The sequence below is a fragment of the Plectropomus leopardus genome, chromosome 1 (genome assembly GCF_026936395.1).
Source record: "Plectropomus leopardus strain MGB_pleo_1.0 chromosome 1, ASM2693639v1, whole genome shotgun sequence".
Lineage (NCBI taxonomy): Eukaryota > Metazoa > Chordata > Actinopteri > Perciformes > Serranidae > Plectropomus > Plectropomus leopardus.
In genome coordinates, this window is record NC_142176.1 from 41,389,429 (window position 1) to 41,414,499 (window position 25,071).

The 25,071-nt window shown below is 41.7% G+C and overlaps 1 protein-coding gene across 2 annotated transcripts in view; it reads left to right on the forward strand.

Moving 5' to 3' along the window:
* The window catches only part of efl1 (elongation factor like GTPase 1), an 80,687-nt gene that overhangs the window by 53,921 nt on the left and 1,695 nt on the right, over window positions 1-25,071 (forward strand). For both annotated transcript variants that reach the window (XM_042484793.2, XM_042484801.2), the window contains 7 exons: window positions 756-887; window positions 2,655-2,802; window positions 15,828-15,957; window positions 16,695-16,821; window positions 17,950-18,154; window positions 19,464-19,996; window positions 21,506-21,690. In XM_042484793.2, coding sequence (XP_042340727.1) covers window positions 756-887; window positions 2,655-2,802; window positions 15,828-15,957; window positions 16,695-16,821; window positions 17,950-18,154; window positions 19,464-19,996; window positions 21,506-21,690 — 1,460 coding nt within the window. The remainder of the gene's footprint in view (window positions 1-755; window positions 888-2,654; window positions 2,803-15,827; window positions 15,958-16,694; window positions 16,822-17,949; window positions 18,155-19,463; window positions 19,997-21,505; window positions 21,691-25,071) is intronic.

The window sequence follows — 25,071 nt, forward strand, 5'->3', positions numbered from 1 at the left end:
TATCGGATTATAATTATTGACACATTATTGTGTCTTTAATGTTGCAGCTGGTAAAGATGGAGCTCATTTTAATGACTTAATGTACTGCTGTGTGATTTAACCTACTATAATACATCATCACATATACCATTTGATTATATTTTGTTTTAATAATCTCAATCTGTGAAATAACTCTGGTGTAGAAGTATAAATTAGCATAAAATGGAAATGGAAACAAGTACCTCTTAATTTTAATTAAATACAATACTTGAGTCAATGTTCTTAGTTACATTTCGCAACTGATAAAATAATTGCATTTAACTTTTTCCAACAGGAATCAGTAAATGTTTGAAGATTGTTGTTTTGAAATATTTTGATTCAACTTGATACTAATACTAACTGCTCAAAACTACTAATATTTTCTAACATTAAAACTCACATGAAATCTGGAAAGTAAAAGACATTTCAATGTTTTAATGATTAAGACATGTACTTTGAATATATCAACGGTGCCAGCGTAAAAAAAACCCAACAACATTAATTAGAGCTTGTTTAACAAAAAAATTATCCCATTCTACAGAAGTGCAGGCTCAGCCCCAAATGTCCGCAAACCCTAGAAACGCCCCTGCTGTGGTGGTGGCATAAGAAAAGAAATGGACCCTTCCATATGTTTTGCTCTTTTCTTTTCTTGTTTGTTCCTAAAGGGTCAAACCCTAACTCTACTGTAATGTTGTTTGTTGCTATCTGTTAATGATTTTCTCCTCTTCTCTCATCAGGTATTGGAGGTCTGGAGGAGTGCGTTTTAAAGTCGGCCACCTTGTCAACTTCCCCTGCCTGCCCGCCCTTCATCCCTCTAAACTTTGAGGCCACGCCCATTGTAAGGGTTGCCATAGAACCCAAACACCCAAGTAAGTCTTGGAGACACATGTACAGCTAATTAGCTTATGTATTTTTTACATTCATTATTACATAACTTTTTACACTTTGTATACAGGTAGTACTTACTCCTAGAGACGAGGCATTGATTAGCCAGGAATCCAGATATGGCAGGATTTTGAGACACTGAAACTGGAGGGGGACTAAAGCAGCTGAGACTACCTGAGGAATTATCCTTGATGTCAGTGACATCACAGACCTGGTCAGTGGGACTTTGCAGTGACTGCCTAGAGGTTAAATTGTGGGACAGAGCCAGACAGCTGAGTCAGGTCAGGGCCTGCACAGCATGTTGGAGGCTCCTTATCCAACAGTGCGTGGACACACAGGAGTGTTTATCTGCACAGTTAAGGAGAGCTACGGTTATAGCTCAGTTGGGCCATTTAATTGCACTACTGTCCTTGTCCCAGTGCACAAGCACCGGGGGAGAATCCATTTATTGGTGGAAGTATGTCCGACTCTTCCTCGGCAGGTGGAGATCTGCTCCCCTTCAACTAGTTGCAGTAAGCCTATATTGTTTATACAGTCTATGACACAGACTAAATCACAATCATAACTGTTTATTTACAATAACTTTGGGGTAGTAAACCGCTGCGTCAAGAAAGCTACATATAATGAAACGGCGCTGAGCAATCGGTGCCTTTACTGATTAGTTTTAAGCCACCTGAAAACATTACCAGTTGAACTGTAAGCTAGATTTAAAAAAAATCAGCACTTTGCCTTGCTGTAACACAGCCCTTACTTATGGGGATTTGATGCTGTTACATCAAGAACAACTGACTTCATTGAGAAAAACAGTCTTTTACTCCACCGAGCAGTGGCTTTTCTTGTCTGCCGCTGCCTCCATCAGCTATGGTGTAAAGGAAAATTAGGCAAAAATTCAGTTATAGTGTACACTTTAACTGATATTTATTTTTTTAGGCTGGCTAAAATCTGTTTTGCTGCAGTCCTATCCACAGCAGGACATTACTTGGCTTCCGTGCCTGTGTTGTAGGACAAGTCCCTCCCCTCGTGCTTAATGTTTTTTTTGAAATGCCTGACTCATTTTCCTTTCCCCCCTCATAAATACCCTATCCCTAACCAACAAGGTAGGCCAATGCAGTGACTGGGAGCACATGCAGAATGCAAAGCCAGTTTTAGTCCGACTGAGGAGTTTAGATGACACATGAAATCACCTTCCAATTGCATAACCTGGGTGTGTTAGTCAGACTTTGAGAAATTCAGTTTTGTATGATTTCAGTTGGACTAACATGTTAACATGTATTATAAAAGTCCAGTTTTAGTCTGACTTATCTTTCACACCACAAACGAACTGCACCAGAGTCAATTTGTAAGCAGACAAAGACCTAGTATTTCTGTTTGGTCTGCACTAGGTTTGGATTGACAGCTGTCACAGCAGCCCAAATGAAGCGTACTAACTGGGCAAACAAACCCTACCCTGTTTGACCCAAACAGGGTAGATGTGAAAGCACCCTCAGTTTGTGTGTGTAACATGGTCTTTATTAAAAAAAAGTTGCAAAACAACAACAATGCTGAAGTTGATAGTTTGGACTGATGTTGTCCAACTGTAATTATATATTTTTTTTCAAGTTCTAGAGAGAAAAGTATCATTTGGTACCACTACTGAATTCTTGGTACAGGAATTGGTTCAAATGTTAAGTGTACCAATCACTAGTTAAGACTAATAATCTGCTAATACAGACATTAAGAAATTGGTTTCCACCTCATGTGTTTGTATCAAGGTGAGATGCCAAAGCTGGTGCGTGGGATGCGTTTGTTGAACCAGGCAGATCCCTGTGCTGAGGTTCTGATCCAAGAAACAGGAGAACATGTTCTAGTCACTGCTGGTGAGGTTCATCTCCAACGCTGCCTGGATGACCTGAAAGACCGGTGAGTGTTCTCCATATGTCTCTGTGTCTCTGGCTGTGTGCTTTTAAGGTTGCACCACTGTTATGAACAAGTCAAGTCCAGTTCATTTAGAGCTGCAACCATTAGCTCTATAGGTTGTGCGCCCACTCACTGTCAACCGGTTGGTCCACCAAAACATCCTTACCCTACCCTTTGTCTGCCACAGTTTTTGCCCTAGAAGGCTAAATTTGGAATGGAGGTCAGGTGTGTGCTCTTGTAGTGAGTGACTCAGATCTGAGAAAGTGAGAAAGAGAGAGAGAAAAAGAAAAGGAGAAGCTGATCAGGTTCCAGTTTCAGCACCATCCTTATCTAAAAACAGTGTGAATAAACACTCTGGATCACTGCTATATGCTGTTCAGAGGAAGCTGTAGGGTGGAAACACGGCTTGCATTCAGGAAAAGCTACCATGAGGCCGTCCTGTTGCGGTCAAGTTAAACACACTACGTGGCTAACCGCCAGTGATGCAAGAGACGTAACCAGTCAGGGTCTGGAACATGTTCAAGGACACCACTGTCTACATCACTGATGACATCATGAATTCACTGAGTCTGTGGTGAATCAAATCTGTACAAAAACAGAGGCAACGCTCTCCAAAACTACAGTAATACATTCCACAACCAGAAACAATCAACCATCCAGGATGCCGTAGACACACACACACACACTGCAGCCAGTCTGGAAGCATGGACAACTGTAAAATAGCAGCCTACAATGTCAGAGGAGGCAAAACAGACTAAATTGCATTGCACAAGCTGGTTGTAACATACCTTGTATGGTTTTATGGGATAAACAAATGAATGATTGATTGATTATACATTGACTGTTGCCTCTGTCTGTCTGGATGCTGCAGGCCTCCTCAGAAGAACAACACTGGCTTCCTGACAGACTTGTAGATAGATTTTAGAGAATGTTCACAATGGAACATTTAATTTGTCCTTTTGTGACTACTTTTGTCCCATATGATCACACATATTCAGTTAAGACCTAGTTGAGAGATGGGTTTCTTGCTGTTTTCAGAACATAGGAAGCCATATTTGATATCACTTTGTAAAACACTGGCCCTCCCTGTAACCTGAACATGTACACTGCCCAAGAAAGACAAATTTGTTTGGTATCGAGAAACAACTTTGCATTGGAACCAGTTATAAAAACAAATGAGGATTATAGTCATGTACTTTTAAAAAATTTTACACAGCCTTCTGCATTAGGTTACCTGTGCAGGAGACTGTGGCTGGGGGCACAGAGTGTTTTCCACTTACCACAGGATCGTTGGTTCCAGCTGGCTCCACTTGTTTGCATGTCTAAGTATCCTTGAGTAAAAAAATGAATCCCAAGTCGCTCCAGATGGCCGGGCCACTGCTCTGTAAGTCTGTGTGAATTTTTAAGAGTAGCAAGTGGCACCTTGCACCTCTGACAGGGAAGAAATCGGAGCTATGGCAGGAGGTGGAGCAGTAACAGTCAGATGTTGCTTGGCTCACCTCTACTCATACAAGTGGTTCTGGAATCAAAGTCCTGGAAAGGGGCTAAACTAGCTCCTTTTCTGTCATTGCTTAGGGTGAAAGGCGATGGCCGTAGGGATACATACGAACCCCCAGTTAAACACCACTATATTTGAATTCTCCCCCCGGAGTAAGAGGGTCACTTCGATGCAACTGCAAGTTGCTGAGAGTATTTCTCTTAAGTCTCATTCCCACTGTGCAAAAAAACTGATATCATCCGCTAACATCTGGCTTTTTAATGCAATGACAATGCGTATGATCGGCATTCACACCTGGGTGAAATGACTCTGTAGTAGGGTTTTTCTCACACTCTGATCAGCATTGATGGGAACACAGCGACCAGGTGAATGCATTGATTTCAGCTCCTTAACCGGCGAGTTGCAATGATGTGCCGTCACTAATTACCAACCATCTCCTCCTAAGCAGCACCAAAACACCTGGCGGCAACCTTAGTACCCCATGGTAGACACCAGCAAGAAGAAGGATGTCAGGCTGAAGAAGAAGGCCTTTCAGACTTGGTAGGCCTAGGGGTATTCTGAAGCAGCAGACAGGTATTAGCCAGAGGGGCTGCAGCTGAGGCAGTCACCGAAACAAAAATGTAAGTCCAGGAGGAGTTTGAGGAGGCTATAGAGAGGTACTTTCAGATGGCCTCAAGGAAGTTCTGGTGAATTATTAGACACCTCAAGAAGTGAAAGAAGGGCATGTCTCAGGCTTCACAGGCTGTGTTGTATTTGTATTTTGTATTTATTTATTTAGCAGGACAGTGTGCAGAGACATTGAATATTCTCGTAGAATATAAAGATGGCTGCACCAGATTTAGCGTAGCGCTAATTTCCATCTGTAGTCCTCACATAAAAGACAGACAACATAGTACAAATCTAAAAATTATTACAATAGATAAATATACAGAGTAAAAAATAAATAACATGTACAAGTATAAAATAATACGTCAGACCTCCAAAATGCATACAACCCTGATATCAGAGACATCAGTGCAGACATGTCTGATTGCTCAGTATCCAGTCCTTGACTGCGCATGAGAAGCTGTGATGTTTTGTAATGTTTTTAAAATTGTCCGGAAGTCTATTCCATTCCTTCGTGGCTTTGTTGGAGAAGGCCGATTGGGAGAAGGTAGACCTTCTTCTTGGGACATTGCAGTCACCTCTGGATGCAGACCTTAATGTTCTACTTAGTAGGTCAGAGCGGGGCTGGACAAAAGTCTTCAGTGGTGGGGGGGCAGAGTGGTGCAAAATTTTATGTACCAGGCGGAGATCAGAGTACAATATTAAATTGTCGAAGCTAAGGATATTATATTTTTGGAGGACCTTACAGTGATGGTGCCACCTTGACTTCTTGTCTAGGATTTTTAAAGCCTGATTATAGAGTTGTCTGAGTGGATTTAGGACTGTCAGCTTGGCTTGAGACCAAGATGAAATACAGTACAATATGTGGGAGGTAATCATGGCATCTAAATATGATTTTGCCGCTTCAGATGACAAAGAATTTCTGATGTGGCGGAAGTTCACAATGTTGAATTTCAGTACACGGCACACTTTTTTGACATGTTTTTTGAAGCTGAGGTTGGAATCCAAGATGACACCCAGATATTTAAATTCCTCAACATTTGTAATTACGTGATTGCCTACGCAGATGTTGGGACACTCATTTCGATTACATTTGTTGGAAAAGTACATTGTAACAGTTTTCTCTGTGTTCAACGTAAGGCGAGACTTGTAGAGCCACTCAGTAACCTTCTCCATCGCCGCAGATAATTTGGCAGCAACTACATGTGCGTCTTTCCCGTGAGCAAAGAGAACTGTGTCATCAGCGTACATCAAGATCTCCACACCATCACATATGGAAGGCAGATCGTTGATGTACAAACTGAAGAGCAACGGCCCTAGGATTGACCCTTGCGGCACCCCAGTTGTGCAGGCTCTCAACGGAGATGTTTTATCCTTAATTTTTACACACTGGGAGCGGTCAGCAAGGTAAGATTGGAACCATTTAATAGTGTTCAAAGACAAATTATAATTAGACAGCTTGGCCAGTAGCACTGAGTGGTTGACAGCGTCAAATGCCTTACGAAGATCCAGGAAAACAGCACATACCACCCCTCCCAAGTCAAGACTGGATTTAATGACTTCTAGGAAGTAACAGCATGCAGTTTCAGTCGAGTGTTTGGCTCTAAAGCCAAATTGCATAGGATGTAGCAAATTTTCTTTGTTGAGGTGCTCAATTAGCTGCTCAGCAGCAGCTTTTTCTATAACTTTAGAGATGGCAGGGAGTATGCTGATGGGTCTGTAACTGCTTACTTCCTGTTTGTCACCTGATTTGAATATTGGTGTTACAATGGCAGTCTTCAGAGAGGAGGGGAATACACATTCATCCAATGATCGATTTACAATATGCATAATGGGCGCAGTGAAAACATCTTTGTATTTCTTAATAAAGACCAGATCAAGTCCCCATGCATCCATAGCTCTCGAGTTAGACAATGAAGAGAGAATCTTATTTACCTTTGGTTCATTGATTTGTACAAAATTCAGGAGGGTCGCTGCTGTAGGAGAGACTCCTAATGCTTGGCAACTAGGACTCAGTTCAGACCCGTCCAAACCCACTGAAGGTGTTGGCTGCTCCACAGGAGAAGGGCTACTCAGTTGTATGACAGAATTTAAAAAATAGTTATTGAACATGTTTGCAATTACTACGCTGTTCCTTTCAGTGGACCGTGTTCCTGATGTGGCTGCTACACTATTGAGACAGTCTGCATATAGCTCTATATTTCCATTCTTGCTTCGTTCCCTCCCAGACAGTTTATCAATACAGTTCCATAACATTTTCATATTCCCTTTGGCCTGTTGTATAACCTCTAAGAAAAAGTCTGCTTTTGCTTTTCTAAGCAGACATGTGACCTTGTTTCTTAGACTTTTAAAAATCAGTTGGTCAGTCTTCAGTCCTGATTTTAAGTGTTTTTTGAGGGCAGAGTCCCTTTCTTTCATTAGGAGCCACAGTCTATCGTTAAACCAAGGTAGATTTTGTCTTCGTCTACATTTCTGTAGTCCTGTTTTCATATATTTGGATAGGATTTGGCTGATGGCTGTTTTGAAAGTAGCACAGGTCTGCTCACTGTTCCCCACACAGGTTAAACTATCCCAGTTGGTTGACCTCATGTCTAGATCCAAGAGCTCTAAATCCCTCTTCGGAATAAATGATGTGTAGATCTTCTCATTAATTTGGTTTCTATAACGCGTCTTGGAGAGCTGTCTCGATACCAATGTGAGATTGTGGTCGGATAAACCAGTGATTAGATTATAGGTCTTATTAATGCGATCCAATTTATTTGTGAAAATTAAGTCTAGTTGAGTTTTAGAGGATCTGGTTATTCTAGTTGGGCCCTTGATCACTTGATTTAGGTTGAACCGTTTGGCTACACCTTTTAGCTTCTTAGAGCATGTCTTATCAAGCCAATTGAGATTAAAGTCACCCATTAATATGTTGATCAGGGGAGGAGAATTGCTGACCGACACTGGGGATATTGTCGAGAGTCCAAACATCTGGGGGAGGCCTCATCCATGTCCTTGGCAGAGGTTGTGGAGCTAGTCAAAAGGCTCCTGGCCTACAAGATCCCTGCTGTTTATAAGATTAGCCCTAAGAGTGCTGCATGGATGTTGAGCACAGTTTCTGTGGAACTGCAGAAAGTTTACTTCCGGGTGCTGGAAACGGAGGCTCTGGCCAATTCTCAAACCTCAGATTCAGGAGGAGCAGTGAGGATTCCATCCTGGTCATGGAACAGTGGACAGTGTCTTTATCCTTGTTTGGCTGTTGGAGGGTCATGGGAATTTACCTGAGACCAAGGTTGCTCTCATTATCATCTCTGACTCTAAGTATTACAATATGAGCACATCAGTGAGAAAAGCAAGCACTTTTGATGGCAGAAACTTTGCCATATGCAGTTGCCTCACAGGATTACGTTAAAACTGTTGAAGATGTGTCGCAACTCCCAGCTCAGCTGATCTACTGGAGCGATTCCAAGACCCGTGGTAAATACAAATAATTCACACATCTAAACATGTAAACATGGGGCCCGGGTTGAAAAATACCAGAATTCCGCTTTAAGGCCAAGAAGGCCTTGTAACCCTTGTGAAGCTTTGGTGACCCCAAATAGGGGTTGGGGAGCAGTTGTTTGTGTAATGTTTCATTCTCTTGTGTATTGGTAAGCAATTTAAATGGCAACCATGAGCAGTGTAGCAGTATCAGAAATTGAGTTTGCAAGAATTAAATCCTAAAGCCTTAAAGTGGAACAACACTGGCTTCTCTCATTTCTACAGGATATGTCAAGATTTGCTTCAGTCTTAAAAACAAATAAAAAACCTGAATGTAGTTATTTTAATATTGCTGTTGACCCAGACCTACCGACAGGAAGCCTCTCATGTAGGTACAATGTGTAGCTTGCGGACAAGCAACCAGACAGAAGCACATAGCCGACTTGCAACATCTTTATTTTGTTCTTGTCTAATGCTTAATGCCAAATGATTTTCTCAACCTGATAAAATACAAAATACTGCTGATTGCAGTGGTAGGTGGAAACAGTAGAGATGGATGACCCCCCCGCCCTTCAGCCTGACCTTCTTCCAAACCTCTTCTGCATATGTTAGCATTGCAAAACCCAGAGTATTGATTAAATGAGAATGCCTCTGTCATTTATGTGATCCATCAAAGTACTGTAGTCTGTTTTTTATGAACCTAGCGAGACTGACTATGAGGATGTGGTTAGTGCATTTCATAAACTGCAACCAGTACGCTTTTTAGCCCACAGATTATCTGTGCGTTTTATCATCGTCTTGTGTAGGTTACATCCCATAGAGTGTGTGACTCTATGTTGTTAGCTTTAGCTCTATGTTAGCATTGTGGAAATCATATTTTTATCAGTTTATTGACACCATCTATTCATTCTTGAAGGCAGCTGTGGTGAAAAGCTGTGCCTCTATGTTCAGTTAGCTCAGCTGATGCCGTCTCAGTGGGGGAATAGAAATCAGTCAATTCAAAGGAGTCAGAGCAAACACTCCCCAGGAACTGCTCCCAAAATCAGATAGACATTATGAGGTAGTTAGCAGTGTGCATTTTTCTATGTCTCTACTTTTACGGGAGAGTAAATTCTAGCCCTGTTGGTTTCGTCTATCCAGTAGACTTCAGTCATGACAGATAGAGGACAGCTTAAAGATGAATATCAATTAGCATGAAGACATTTTATCATACCATCCCATACCTCAGATGAGTCTTTCTCCAGACATTATTGTGCAGCACTATTGATTGGATTTGTGTTACAGTCATAGACTGTATATAAAGATGAACAACGCGCCCCAACTTAACCCCCGCTATGCTTAAGTGAGGTTAAAATATCTGAGATACTAGTGTTGCCATCTTGCGAGGGTGATGCCATTGAGAGCCGGATTCTGCGCAGTAGCGACATCAATGGTAGGGGTATTTCCGCCAAAACACCTGTCCGACCAAATGCGAGTAGCTCTAATGAATGCGAGTAGATGGATTGGCTCACACAGCTGTCAATCATGGTGGAAAATCTCCCTTTTGTATCACTTATACAGTGCAATTAAATAAGTCATTAAAACTGAACTTAACATAAAAACAAACACTTAAACAAACATCAGGGTGATGACAACTAGAAACCATATTTGGAAAAAATTAATGTGGTGTGCACTTTTTTAGTTTGGCCCGTGGCCCATTCACTAATATGGTGGGGCAGGCTTTATGACCTATATTGCAGACAGACACCAGGGGGCGATCCAGATTAAAAAGTTACACTTTGGGGGAGCTGTCTTGTTATCCATCTTTTTATACAGTTTACTGTTACAGCTGAGTGAAGCAGCACAGGCAGGGAGGACCCACATGTAGAATATTTTAGAAAAGATGGTCTACTAGGGGAAAACAGGCTTACAGGCAGATGAGATGAGTCGCAGGTGGGCAGGCAAAGAGGCAGGAACAATAAGCAGGAAAATCCAAGAATGTTTTCTGTTGGAGCAAATGATCTAACAACAAGCTGGTGACAATGGCAGGTACATGTACTGAAGAGGGTGATGAGGTCATGGAAAGGGTTTGTGAGTGAGGAGGGAAACCCAAGTGATTGCTAATGGAAGACAGGTGAGAATTGGTTTAGAATTAGATTAGAAAATAGTCTGGGGAGAACTGGTAATTTAAGGGACAAAAATGATGAAGGAGAAGCAGCAGGGGCTGGAGACAGTGGCAGAGGGGAACAGGGAAGCCTTATTGACAAAAAGCACAAAATGCCACTTGAAATGTAATAGAGACACAGTGGATATCAACTGAACCCAAGCAGCTCTGAGAGTGAGCTGAGATACAGAAAGTTGCATGAACTGAAAGCAGATTTAATAAAGCGGAGTTTTCTCAAGGATCTCTTTCTGTTTGGCTCCACTCATTGGCCTGTCTCCCAGATCATGCTTCATCACACATATGACTGCAGTGATGACCTGGTGCCTGGCACTCAGGCTGCAGAGCTGACTCTTGGTCTCATCACCTCACAGACTCTTTTTCCTCCTGCTCTCAGCCTGCTTTCAGAGCTGTTTGGCACACTCAAGGTAGTCTCAAATATGACTTTTACTAAGAAGTGACTTCCACCCAGTCTCCATAGAGCTTATAACGACCATGGTCAGTTCTATTGATGCTTTTCATCCCCTTTCATTTATTGTGTGTAACCGCTTGTCCTCTAAAGGGTTGTGGGGGGCTGGAGCCTATCCCAGCTGACATTGGGCAAGAGGCAGGGTACACCCGGGAGAGGTCTCCAGACCATCTCGCAGAGCTGACACATAAGAGATAGACAATCAACCAAAAACCCAAGAACACAAATCACATTTTGCCTCAGGTATGGAGGGTTGCAGTTGCAGTGACGTTGACATTAAGGGACAGATGGACGGACGGACAGAGGAAGTTTACACCAGGCACTGCAAAAATGTGGCCAAGACAATAGTTTAAGATTGACAAATAAATGTGACAAATAAATACGAGCATACAAAACATATGAATAATGAGGGAGGTATTTTTCTGGTTGCTCAAAATATAACTGATTAAAAAAGAAATAGAAAAAATAATTAAAAAAATAATAATAATCATCCATCAATGGAGTGCAGTGTTCCTAAAGTGAACTTGTTGATGTTGTTGCTGTGTGAGTCATGACTTGGCAGTGAGCCTCTGTCATGTCAGTGGAGGAGGATTCCTCTCTGCTGCCTGCTGCACTGTATTTATGGGATTCCAGCTGAAGAAAGGAGGCCATGTGTAATGCTGCTGCTATGTTTAGCCGGGCCAGACAGCTCAGGACAGAGATGGCAAAGGAGGACAGGACTAGCCTGCTGGCTGCTTAGCTCACAGAGTGGCCTCCTGATTGAATAGGTGGATGGCTTGCTGGATGACTAGATCATTGGCTTGTTGTTCAGTTTGTTGGCTTGTTGCCTGCTGATGTGACTTGATGGATTGGTAAGGATTTTCCTTTGGCACGCCTTACTGCCCTCAAGAGGGCTGCAGTGACATTGTCATTCAGGGACGATTTAGCATTATTATGAGCATTCAGATCTTATTCTAGATCAATTTCTGCATCCCAACTCTGTTTTTCAAGCAATGATAATAGTAAGCAAAACTGTAATAACCTGAAAACTGAAAATTCAAAAGGATAAGAAGCTGACTACAAACAGCCATTGCACAGTGCAATTCAAAACAAGCTTAAGAGAACTCTGCTTTTAAACGTTAACTATTCAAGACAAACGAGTCATCGATTAACCCTTAGGGACTGTTGAACACATTTTACAAACTTTTCATTCTTAACTCATGATCATTTTGGCTGTGTTCATGTAATGAAAATACATGCTATTTCCACTAGTTGCACTGTCAAAATCAATGTTGCTGCAAATCATTGACATATCCCAGACTGTCATAAGCAAAATAAAAAATTTTATCATCTAAAAGAATATCATCATCATGAGAAAAACCTGCCATTTAAAGGGTTAAAATTCTGAAAATTAATAAATATTTGATCATTAGGATTGATGTTGGTTAAAAAATAAAATAAAATCAATGAAAGCATAAAATCATTAATGTATAATATTTTTTCTAGCCTGATTTTCCAAAGTACATTGTGTGTGCAGTGCAGTATGAGTGTGAATATTTAACGCTGCACAAAAACTAATAATGTACAGTATAAAAATCAATGTTGCTGCTAATCATTGACATATCCAAGGCTATGATCATTTAAAACATTAAATACTTAGCATGTAGTATATTGAAAATAATTCAGTTTTGTGTTTGTTTGTTTGGGTTTTTAAAAAAAAAAAAAAAAGTCTAAATGATAATGGTATCATGACAAAAACCTTGCATTAAAACAAATAAAAACTTTGGTTAAAATTCTGAAAATCAATAAATATTTGTTTTTCAGATTAGGACTGATGTTGGCTAATATATGGCTAATAATATTTTTTAAAGCTTGATTTTAAAAGCATATTTTGTGCGCAGAGCTGTATGGGTGTGTATATAGTATATATATATATTAGTATAAGTATATTAAAGAGGGCCCTAAGGGTTAAAAACACTTTGTCTAGGGAAGCCCTGTTGTATGGAGAGCAGAGCCAATCAGCATCCAGCCAAGCCAGCACGTTTATGGAAGCTGGTGATAACTGTTTTCTTAGATCGTTGACTGGCTCATGAACTGGCTGACTGGCTTCCTGACTGGCTGCCTGGTTGTCTGGCCAGGTGACTGGTCAGCACGTCGTCTGGCGGATGGCAGTGTGAGCCTTTTGTGACATTTCTGGCACGCAGTCTGACCTGCAGTGTGTGTCACACTTAGAATGAGGTCAGCGCTGCTCAGCCATTTTAGTGAGCACGAGATTGTGACATCACAGCTCCCGCACTCTGAAGGAATTCTCTCTCTGTATCCGTCATCAGAAGTGGGTCAGCTGCCAAACAATCAGAGACATGTTAAACAGTATTCACAAGTGCAGTTGATTGGATCTCAAGAGTTGACACAAACTCAGCCAGCCTTCATTATTTGGGAAGGTTCACAGCGGGTCAAGTTACATCTTCCTTAACTCTGCTGTTATTGTGTTTATGATAATATTTGTACTTAAATAGATAGAAAGACTACTCAGAGGCTAATTTCATCCAGCATCCCCAGACCAAAGCTACGGTAAAGAAGCTCCACATTATCATCAGCTGAAATTTTCACAACATAGAGTTGGATTCCATTTGGGTGTTTTCAAGGGCCTATTCTAAAACTTCATTAACTGCATCTTTTGGCCACACGGTGTAAAATGTACATGTTATCACTGTATGGAGTTGATATGGTGAACATGCTATCAAACAGTGGCTTATTTACACAGCTAGCAGACCCAGACCAACATTACTGTTGAGTTGAACTGAAGACTTGGTGAAACTTCTCTATTTGTCACCATGAGCAACACCTTTCACATCGCATAAGAAACAAAATGTGGTTTGGTAGTTTTACTTTTTTGTATTTCCTGCTGAAACATGATGTTGGGAGGTGACATAGCGCAGACAGAGATTATTCCTAAGTGTGGCCAATGGCAGTGCTGTCTCCTGGTTGACTGCATTGTGGTGGCAAATGGGCCGAGGAGGGGTGGGATGGTTGGAGTATGATAACCCGAGTAACTGCTAGGGATGTTAGTCACAAGTTTCATCATAATGTTATAATTATTGGTTAAATTGACTGCAGTAAGACATGTGAAATAGTAACAATCATTGTAATTTATAGCAAATATTACTCAAAGAGGAGAAATAGTTCATTTCTTGGGGACTATTTTTTGCAGCGGAATAATCCATAATGATGCACCGTTATGTTTTTTGGCAGCAGGACAGTGTATTTGGAATTTAATAAATAAATATACTACAGTATATTGTCCATTGTAATGAAGGAATATGTCACCAAGTGCAAAATGTTGGCTCACTGATGTGTTTTGAATAGTTTTTGGACAATGGTGCTCTCTGGCACTGAGGAAGAAGACATATCAGGCCTTGGATGCAGTGCTGTCAACTGTGATTATGATTATCTTTTGTTTCTTTTCTTAAGAACATAAAACACTAGAAAAATACTTGATATACAGCATACTGCAGAAAAATGCTTTAACTTGCAAGTGAACCTTGCACTGTGCCATTTATAAGGCATGCCTCCTCCAGGGTGATTTAAAGCAGAGACACGACAGGGACATGAACCAGGTGAATCACAATTTATGTAGTTTGGCTCCATATACCTTTCAGTATATATTTCTTTGTCATGTGAGATTTTAAAAAAAGCAAGTTCTTTAATAAAACTACAGGGGTATTGAGTTAGCTGTGTAAAGAAGGCTTTGTGTTTGCCCTCACTAGTCTTTCTGTCAGGAAGATATCCACGATTTCAAAGAGATCCAGATTTTAAAGATATTTAGTACACAGACAAGCCTGTGGGCAAGGAACTGTTGATTGAATGATGGTGTTGATGCAGACAATTACAGTTATTTTTTCCTACTCATAAATTATGACAGTAATTTAAAGAAATATCTATGATGTTTGAATATTTGATGTTCTGTTTTCCTGCTAACAGAACTAAGAGCTAACAGTATAAAACCACAAGATATTCATTTTACTGCCATATATGGCAAAGAAAATCATCAAATCTTCACATGGGGGAGGCAAAATAAAAACAACCTTATCTATTGATTGTTTCATCTTTACTTCACCCACTTAATATCACCACATTCGCTCTCACCCTTGTTACCATATAAATATGTGTTTAAAGCCTCATTTCCACAACACAAAAAAACCAGCTAACATCTGGCTTTTTAATGTAATGAGTATGCATATGATTGGCATTCACACCTGGGTCAAATGACTCTGCAATAGGGGTTTTTATTTGGCTCCGATTAGCATTCATAGGAACACAACACCCGGGTGGACGTGGTAATTTCAGCTCCCCAGCCGGCGAGATGCAATGACGCGCCGTCGCTAATTACCCTCAACTCCCCCTTAGCAGCACTGAAACATTGTTCTAAATTAGTCTGAATTGAGTTTGAAAGGGAGACTTTCAGAGATAAATAGTGAGTAAGAGATAAATAAAGAGAAGAAACTACTAAAAAAGTTTTCAAAGATTTGTGATCCTACTGCTTTCAACTGTTCACCTGTTCTCCTGCCTGTCTGTGACGTCGCACGGACACACCAACAAAACAGCACACACACACGCACACGCTTGCTCTCCAGCAGAAAGTTCAGTTGCAGTGGGAATAAAGCCAACGGCTCGTATTTAGTGGGTTTACCTGTATTTAAAAAACTTGCGTGCACATGCCAATTTTGGCTGGTAAGGGATATAATAACTTGTGTTCTTCCAGTATGTGACTGTAATGCTGGAGATTATCAGACTGGCAGGAAATTGATGGTGGTTGGTGGAGACCACATTAACTGCTAATGTCAGTAACAAGTTTTTCTCTTGTCTTTTTAAAGGTTTGCTAAAATTGAGATCAGCGCATCCAAGCCAATAATTCCATTCAGAGAAACAGTGATACGTCCTCCAAAAGTGGACATGGTTAATGAAGACCTTGGCAAGCAGCAAAAAGTTGCCATCATCCACCAGGTCAGTCAGCTGCACAGTCATTGAGCTGTCATCCACATCAGAGATAAAGCTGCTGTGTTTTCTGTTGTGAGCATGTAGTATCTGCTAACTGTTTGCTGGAAAATAGCACATAGGAGGAGATTCCTTTTACAGTTGTGTGTTAATTGTAAGATTAGTGGCATGTTTTACATTATCTGTTCACCCCTTTGAGCCAGTTTGCAGTCTTAGATCCTCAGGTGGGGCCCTTCTGGCCGTTCCAAAGTCGAGGCTTAAAACTAGAGATGACCGTGCCTTCGCCCTCTGCTTTGGAACAAAACTGCCTGAGGAGATGAGGCTGCAGAATCACAGACTTCTTTTAAATCACTTCTTAAAACGCATTTTTATAAACCTGCTTTTATTCAGCCTCAATCATCTTAATTCTATTATAAATACTAATCTTTCTGTGTTTACTGCTAATAGTCTTTGAATTGTATTTTCCCTAATTGGTTTTAAATATAAATAAAATTATTATTATCATTATTATTATTATTATTATTATTATTATTATTATTATCATTAGTAGTAGTAGTAGTAGTAGTAGTAGTAGCTGCAGCAGTATCTGAGCACAATTCAGAGGTCACAAGTCAGAAGTAGTGATGGAGCAGAGAGCAGATTTCTTGACTGGACTGAACCTCAGCCCACAACGTTTACACAGAGATCCTCTCTCACTGCCAGTGATGGGTTCATGAATCTGTTGGTGTGTTTGTATGTGTTGCTAGGTGAAGGAGGAGGCCTCTCAGGGTCGTCTGTCCGATACCCTACATGTGGACCCCAGTGGCCTGGTCACCCTCACCACCCCCAACAGACTGGCCACTGTCAGCGTGCGGGCGATCCCTCTGCCACAGGGTAAGACCTGGACCCAGCAGCTGGGCCAAAGCTCTCAGTATACATTCAGCTCTCTCTGTTATGTGCTGTGTTAACCATGTCTGAAGGGAAAAGTGTTTTATGATCTTACTGCGGGGCCCTGCCTTCACAGAGAAGAAGATAGAAAAATGTAGAAGGTAGATTTATTAGTCATTTTTTTTAAACAAAGTTTAAAAAACAAAATTTCATTTGTCCTTGATCCTTGATCTTTGGAGTTGAAGGATGACGGGGGGCGCAAGGTCCGTCTATCCAGTGCAACAGCTTGATCTGGGATGTTAGGACTTAACCATGTCTCTGTGAAGATGTGTGCGGAGCAGTCTCTAATTTCCCATTGCTGAGTGAGCCTCAATCACATCTTATCCACTTTCTTCTCTCATGACTGGACATTAGCTAGAAGAAGGCTTGGTAGAGGAACAGCTCTCAGTCCAAGTCAGGTCAGCCTCACCCTGACCCTGATGACGGCTCTCCTCCCTCTCTTCGTCTGGCGCTTTCAGTTTCGTTTCTCCCCTCTGCTCTGACTGGCCGCTTGGCATACGCCGTTGCTGGGGATCCTCTCGTGGTCTGCTGCATTCAGTCCAAACCCCACACAACTTTTCCAGATGTTGATAAGTGCTTCTCAATTGTAGAAAAGTCGTGCTTCAGTAAGAGGGGCCATGGTGTTGAAGAAATAGAAAGCAAAATATAATTATGTCCAAACTTGACATAAACAAAATAAAACTCCTCAAACTGTCTTAGTTAATCTTGTTACTGGTCTAGTTAGTTAGTCCACTCTTCCACCAGCTCTAGTGTCAGGGAGCACAGGTTTACAGACCAGCCAAAAACTTTATACCACCCTGCACTTTTACACAGAACCAACGGCGGCATCATTCCGCTCCACTGTGCGACTATTCACTGCATTGCAGCATCTCGCAATCCAAAGAGGTGTGATGGGCATGATGTTAAAGCACATGATAAGACTCTACATACAAAACAGTGAGGCGGCAAAACGGCGTGATATTTCTGACTTGAACAGGCAGTGTAACTGTGGCTAATGCTACAGAGGCTGAAGCAACAGAGGTGTGAAGTGTCTTAGTTTCAGTTCTATGCCAATAATGTTGTTCTTCCCCACAGAGGTGACCCTTCTGTTGGAGAACAGCACAGAGCTGATCCGGACTCTGGAGCAGGTAAACATGTCCCTGAGGGAGGGGAAGAGTCTGGATGTCAGCCTCAGGACCCTGGAGGCCATCTCGGAACTCAAGGCCCAGCTGGAGAGTCTGCTGCAGGGGAGGAAGTGGAGGAATGCTGTGGAGCGTATCTGGGCCTTTGGGCCTCGCAGGTATGACTCCGATTCAGTGATGTGGACATGCTTCAATGGACTTTGACTCCTGCAAGACAGATTAAAAGTAGAGACACAGCAAGGACATGAATCAGGGGAGACGAAATGTATTTGATTTGCGCTCACATGGAGCATAGCAGTGTGCTGACAATAAGAAAAACAACTGCAGGGTCCAGGAAGCCAGCCTTTATTTGAGACAAGCCTTTATTCCTAGTCTGTTTTATTCACCTCTTTAATCCTATTTAGCTCAGAAGGCTTCCTGTTACTACTCTGCTTCTATTTTAATTTGCAATTAATACAAACTCAACACTTGTTCACCTGTTGTCTTGATGCATTCAGGCTGCAGGATGGGCTCACATTGTTCATGTCTGTTTTCTGACGTTAGTCTGATGCCCATCTGTAGTTTAAAATGTTCGCTCGCCGTCATCATTCCTCCCCTTCATACTGGCTATTCAGAGATCCTCCCTAATGCTCTTCCAGTGACGGGGGACAAAGCACTTGTTCTGTGAAAAATTACATTCCACCATTTAGTTGAACAGAATATGAGGTTTAAGTAATCTTGAGTTAGTCACGTTTCGAAGCTTCTTCCTTTTTTTTTTCTCCTTTGAGTTTCTATTCCTCTGACGTAGCTCAGCACAGAAACATTCTGCGGGGAAATAGAAAGAGGTGATTTCAGACTAAAAAGAACTTGTAAATGATGACATATTCCATTTTTCTATTTTTCAAACAAACGCTGTTTTCATGCTCAAGTGATTTTCAACGGCTTTGCCATTTTGTCACAAGATGTTAAGATGTCAGTAAATCCTGCCAGAGGCTCAAAGGCCATGATTCCTCCCTTTGCTAATCAACTTTTGTATGTTACACTATATGTATAATTGGAGCTATTGTAAAGAAGTTAAGTGTGCCCTCACTTAGTTTGTTTTCTAGCTGGCTTTTAAAGTGGACGAGCCTGTATTGTTGGTGCAGGACATCCTGCGGTTTTCATTTGAGAATTAAAGATCAAACAATTAAATGATAAACTTGAAAGTAAGATTATTTAGTGGTTCTGACACAAATATGAATCCAGGTTGATGTGGCTCTGTGTCTGCTGGAGGGTTTAATAAGAAACTGTTTGCTAACATATTTGCTAGAATAACTTTATATGACGATAATATGTGATTGCTGTGTTTACAGCTTGGTGCACCTTCTCCAAGTGGCCAAAAGATCTCAATCAATGCAGCTTAGGAGTCAGTGAAGGAATATTAACACAAAAAATGATTTGTAGTGCCTTCTCAAATATTATTCATAGTGTTACTGTTGTTGTTTTCAGATATGGTCCCAATATTCTGCTGAACAGTGTGGAGGGCTACCAGCGGCCCTCGCTGTGGCAGTGTCTGGCCAGGGGAGACAAAGCTGGCGAGGCTGGATCTCAGGCCGCCATCACACGAGACCTGGATAACAGCATCATCAGCGGCTTCCAGCTAGCATCTCTATCAGGGCCCATGTGTGAAGAACCCCTAATGGGCGTTTGCTTCTCTGTGGAGAGGTGGGACATCCAGTCTTCAGCCCTGCCACAACATCAGGACTCCTTGGAGGAGGACACCATCTCCCATGAGGCTTTAGCGGACAGCAAAGTGAAAGGAAGCACTGAGACATGTGCCCAGACGGAGGGCACAGCAGCAGGAGAAGCGGGCCAGGCCAGGCACAGGCCCGACTCTTCAGCTGCAGACTGCTACGGGCCCGTCTCTGGCCAGCTGATCGCTGCCATGAAGGAGGCCTGCCGTCACGCCTTCCAGGCTCAGCCCCAGAGACTCATGGCTGCCATGTACACCTGCGAGGTCATGGCCACTGCTGAGGTGCTGGGTAAGAGAGATGTGTCAACATATTTCTGCTACACAGAGAGAATACTCTTATTCTGACAATGATCAGTCTCTCTAGGTTGTTTTTTTTGTTTCTTAAAACTGCACGAGTCTGCTATGACCTTTACAATGTGTGTGTTTTTTGTTGTGCGGCTTCTTGTAGTGTATGAAAGTGTGAACCTTTTTTCTCTCATCATCACTAAGCTGATAATATTTCATCTATTGTGTGTGTGTGTGTGTGTGTGTGTGTGTGTGTGTGTGTGTGTGTGTGTGTGTGTGTGCGCCCACATGTCTACTCTGTGTGTTAAGTGAGTGTCCATGTGTCTCAGCTCTTTGTCTCTCCCATTCTCAAACCTTATCTAAGGTATCACTAAAGAGCAAATTGTAATTTCCACAGTTTTGGTGCTGTGATTTTATTGTGTGATGTAGATTTTGTCAGCTGCTCATGCCCACGAGGCCATCCACACACACTCATGTTGCTTTGCGCAGAACTCTCCACACACCACCGAAATCATCTCACCATTTTGTCAACTCTCCTCCGCCTGATTCTGTTAACTGGCCAGCTGAAGTTTTCACATGTAAACAAAAAAAATCAAACATTAAGGTAAAAGTGCAAAAGATGAGCTCCAGCTACAATTTGACTGTATGGACGAGCAGCACCATCCCTGTGTTCATCTCAAATGGGACTTGTTTTTGAAGTGTTGAAGTGTTTTGACTCTTTAAGGGACTTGACGACAGCTGAAGTCCATTCAGTCTCTAAGTTAGCTTTTTACTAGCTACTCAGTACTACTGTTCCTTCTGTAGTGGTTTTCTAAACATGCCACGTCTTTTGCTGATCTTTCTAAGGAGCAGTTTGTCCTTTATTATATTATATGGCTATCTACTGCTAGTGGGCAAATTAAAAAGATAAGTGAATAAAAAAGAGGTATGTGTTTAAAAATGTTCTGAAAAATCCAGCATCAGTTGGGCCATTAATCAAGTTAATCAAGACTACTTAACATTTTTTTCTGTTCACTCCCCAATAGCAGGACTATTGTTTGTAGATATGCACCAGGAAGGATCTATGCAGGCGGCACTTATGTGTTTTCATAAACTGATAGTAAATAAACAAACAGTTGTCCAACATTTCCTGCAAGGTGGCAGACATGGCCACAGCAAAAAATCACGGTCGACCGCGATGGCCGCCACTTTCAGTGAGCGGTGAAATGTTAAATAGGCTACTTTTTCACCGAAAGACGAAACAGTAGCGTACATCTCAATTGTATGGGATTTTTTAACAAGCTGTATGATGCTAGAAGCAGCTGGTCCCCAGACATTTTCACATTATATTATCTGGCCCCCATTTGAAAAAAGTTTGGACACCCTGGGGCCATAGTTTGAACCTTTGTCCCCAGTGTGTTAAAATGACCTCACCTGGAAGGGTATTTCTTGAAAACAGCCTTCCAGAAGTCTGATCATGTCTTCTGCTGTGTATATTGGGTGTGTCCCATCCCTGTGTCTCTTTCTCTGTCAGGCAGAGTATATGGTGTGCTTGGGAGGCGAGAGGGCCGCGTCCTCCACGAAGAGATGAAGGAAGGGACGGACATGTTCATCATCAAGGCTGTCCTTCCTGTGGCTGAGAGCTTCGGATTTGCCGACGAGATCCGCAAGAGGACCAGCGGATTGGCTAGTCCACAGCTCGTCTTCAGCCACTGGGAGGTGATCATTTTATATATATTTCTATATTCATATGACAGTAGCACATTCTGCAACCTGTCCAACCTGTCCAAACACATCATGACTTCATTATTTTATTTTAACTTGGTATTAAAAAAGTGATCAGTATCTGTATCTCTTTATATCAGTGGTTCCCAATCAGTTCGACTCATGTGTCATGTGACAGACCCAGACAACTGAAGGCATGAGTACGCTACTTTTTAATAGTTTTGCTAAGAAGTTATTCAGTTCCTATGAAGAGGCTGGCTAACACTACTACCAATGTGTGTCAGTCACATAAGCTGTACTGCAGGTCATTGCGGTGCCTGAGATCTCCACAAGTGTTGCTGCTCTTTCCTTAAGAATGTGGTCAAATCCTCATGTACATCACATCCTAACAGCAGTGTGTTCTGTCTGCATCCACACCTGCATTTACATGTTTTTCTTCATCAGCATAGGATATCCACACAGACATATGGTGCAGATGGGAATGGGGTTCATGTGTCATAAATGTGTCTTTTTCCTGGGGAGATTTTCTTTAGAGCAGTTCCAAAACTGGATGTGTAGTGTCAGTATTTTTTTTTCTTCTTCATGGGTTTAATATTGTAGAACTTGATGTCTGCAGGGTGCAAGAGCACTGTCTACAGAGGGGTTTCATTCAAATGTGACTGGATCATCCAAGAATCCTGTGAATACGGGCTCTAAGATGGCTACATTTTTAAAAAAGCATCTTTTTCCTCCTTTTCCATTTATCCTCCATAAGTCAGTGTTTTAATCACCTGAAGGTGGAACTTTTCAATATCTCTCTGTATGCAGTTCTTGAAACAGAATGACAATCCTGGTTGGGGGCTGTGTGGCCTAAAAACTATAAGGGGAGTTTTCTGACCCTCTCTGTAATTTCTCATTTTATGTCACTATAACAAAATGACTATCACATTCAAACATCACTTTTAACCTACTCTCATTGTAGGTTGAGAGTCCAAAACTGTAATATAATGCCATATAGCCTGTAGAGCACATATAGTCCCTTTGCATATGTGTCATGACCTTCTTGTCATCATTTTAACTCCCACCATCTCACACTCACACATGCGCACACACACACACACACACACACACCACACACTTGACCCCCACAGCTTGCAGTTGTTGTCTCTTGCCTCATTAATTGTTGTCTGATTTCATTTATGTGCAGACGCCTCCTCACAAAGAGTTGGTCCTGAACCTCCTGTGGTCCCTCTCAGCTTCAGGACTCGGCTGCTGCTTAGAGCCGATGTCAGCATTCTTCCTGACAGTGATTGGATATGGCCAGAATATTGGATTAACATATGAATGAGCACAGAGGCAGAGAGAGCAGATTTTGAGCGTTGTATTGTTGTGTAACTGGAGGGTTAGTGGCTCCTGTGGGGACATTTACATTAGATTTCCATCACAATTGAGCTTCTGTTGAGCTGCAGACTGGTGAATCATGTGAATAAGTCTTGTATTGATCAGCCAGAGAGTCTGTCAGATATAATGCACATAATGTATGAAAGATGTGCAGTAAGGTTTGAATTGAGTTCCCAGCTTAAAGTACAACCCGATTCCAAAAAAGTTGAGACGTTGTTAAAATATTAGTAAAAACAGAATGCAGTGATGTGCAAATCCATTTTGAGGAATGTTCAATTAAATGTGGTATAAAGACAAGATATTTGGTGTTCAAACTGATTTAAGTAAGTGAACATCATTGTTTTGGGGGGGTTGTTGGTAAATATACAAGCATTCTGAATGTAATGCCTGCAACAGGTGCCCAAAAAATTAGGAAAGAGGCAACAAAAGACTGGAAAGTTGTGGAATGGTCAGAAAATATAAATAGATAAACAGGTCAATTGCTAACAGATGACAGTAAAATGATTGAGTATGAAAGAGGCATCTTTGAAAGGCTCAGTCTTTCACAAAGAAGGATGGCATGAGGTTCAGCACTTTGTAAAAGAAACTGCGCAGGCAAACAGTCTAAGAACATTTCTCAACACACATTTGCAGTAATTCAGGATTTCGCCATCTACAATTCATCATCTCATCAAAACAGAGAAATGGAGAAAATCTCTGCATGTAAGGCAGAAAGATGAAAACCAACCATGAAAACCAACATTGAATGCCTTTGAGCAACCTTTGACCCCTCAGGCTGCACTCCATTAAAAACCTACATAATTGTATAAAGTATATTTTCCTCTGTGTTTTTGCTCTGGTCCACATGTTCTCCTCACCTTACGGTAACTTTATGAGGAAGGTATGAGAAACCTGCTGAACTTGTACGATTTTACCCTAAGAGCCAGAGCTTAAGACAATACTTCACAGTAACTGATATTTTGAAATAATTCTACCTCATCAGACTGCGAGTTTCTGACACATATGACTACTGCCACCTCACTTTTCTGTGGTAACTGTTTGTCACATACACTTCTTACCCACACAAACTCAGCAGCAGAATTCCTTGATAGTGTCACCCATTTACAATTAATCATTCAGTCAGCCAGTCATGTACTTAACTGTTGCAGAATTGCCTATCCACGCTCACCCCCCACTGGATCCCATTGTGCTCCAGCATATGCTGCTCACGTGTGGCTGCTGTGTGTCTCCTGTAATCCCCCTGTTGTTGGAGCTTGCTCTCTGCCATCTGTCCCAGTGTAACCAGAGCCAGGTGCAGGACCCTGCTGCCTGTGCTGCCATTGTGATTGTTATAGTGTGTGTGTGTGCGTGTGTGTGTGTGTGTGTGTGTGTGTGCGTGTGTGTGTGTGTGTGTGTGTGTGTGTGTTGTTTTTTTTTGTTTGGGGGTGGAGGGTACTGTCAGTTGATGCGGTAGTGTGTGGCAAGTTTTGTGATAATCCATGCAATAGCTGTTGAGACATTTCACTCAGAACATGAGTGTAGACTTCATGGTGGCACCAGAGAAAAGGTGAGGGATCACCAAAGTCAGCAGCATTTATTGTCTGGGAACATCGGATGTCTGCCAATTCTGTCATGTTGATGTAGAGATATTTTGCAGAGAAATTTTTGACCTTCTAATGGCACTAGCTAAAAAGTCAGAGCATCATCATCATGTCTCGAGGGAAAGACAGGGGAATGTGAGGGTCTGTCCCCGAGTAAGAGACAAAGTTACACCATTGGTCTGTCAAGTGTTGGACTTTCTCCACTGGCCATTGCTCTTTTTAAAATAAATAGCTGCAAACTGTCCTCAAATATGTCCTCAGGAGGCTTAATCCTTAATTACTCAGTCAAACATACCTGAGCAATTTCATGTGATACGCCACTTAAAGAACAGATTTTACTGGAACCACTACAAAAATTTCAGATGAATAATTAATAGTCAGGAATTCCCACTATGACCTATTATCAATGGAACAA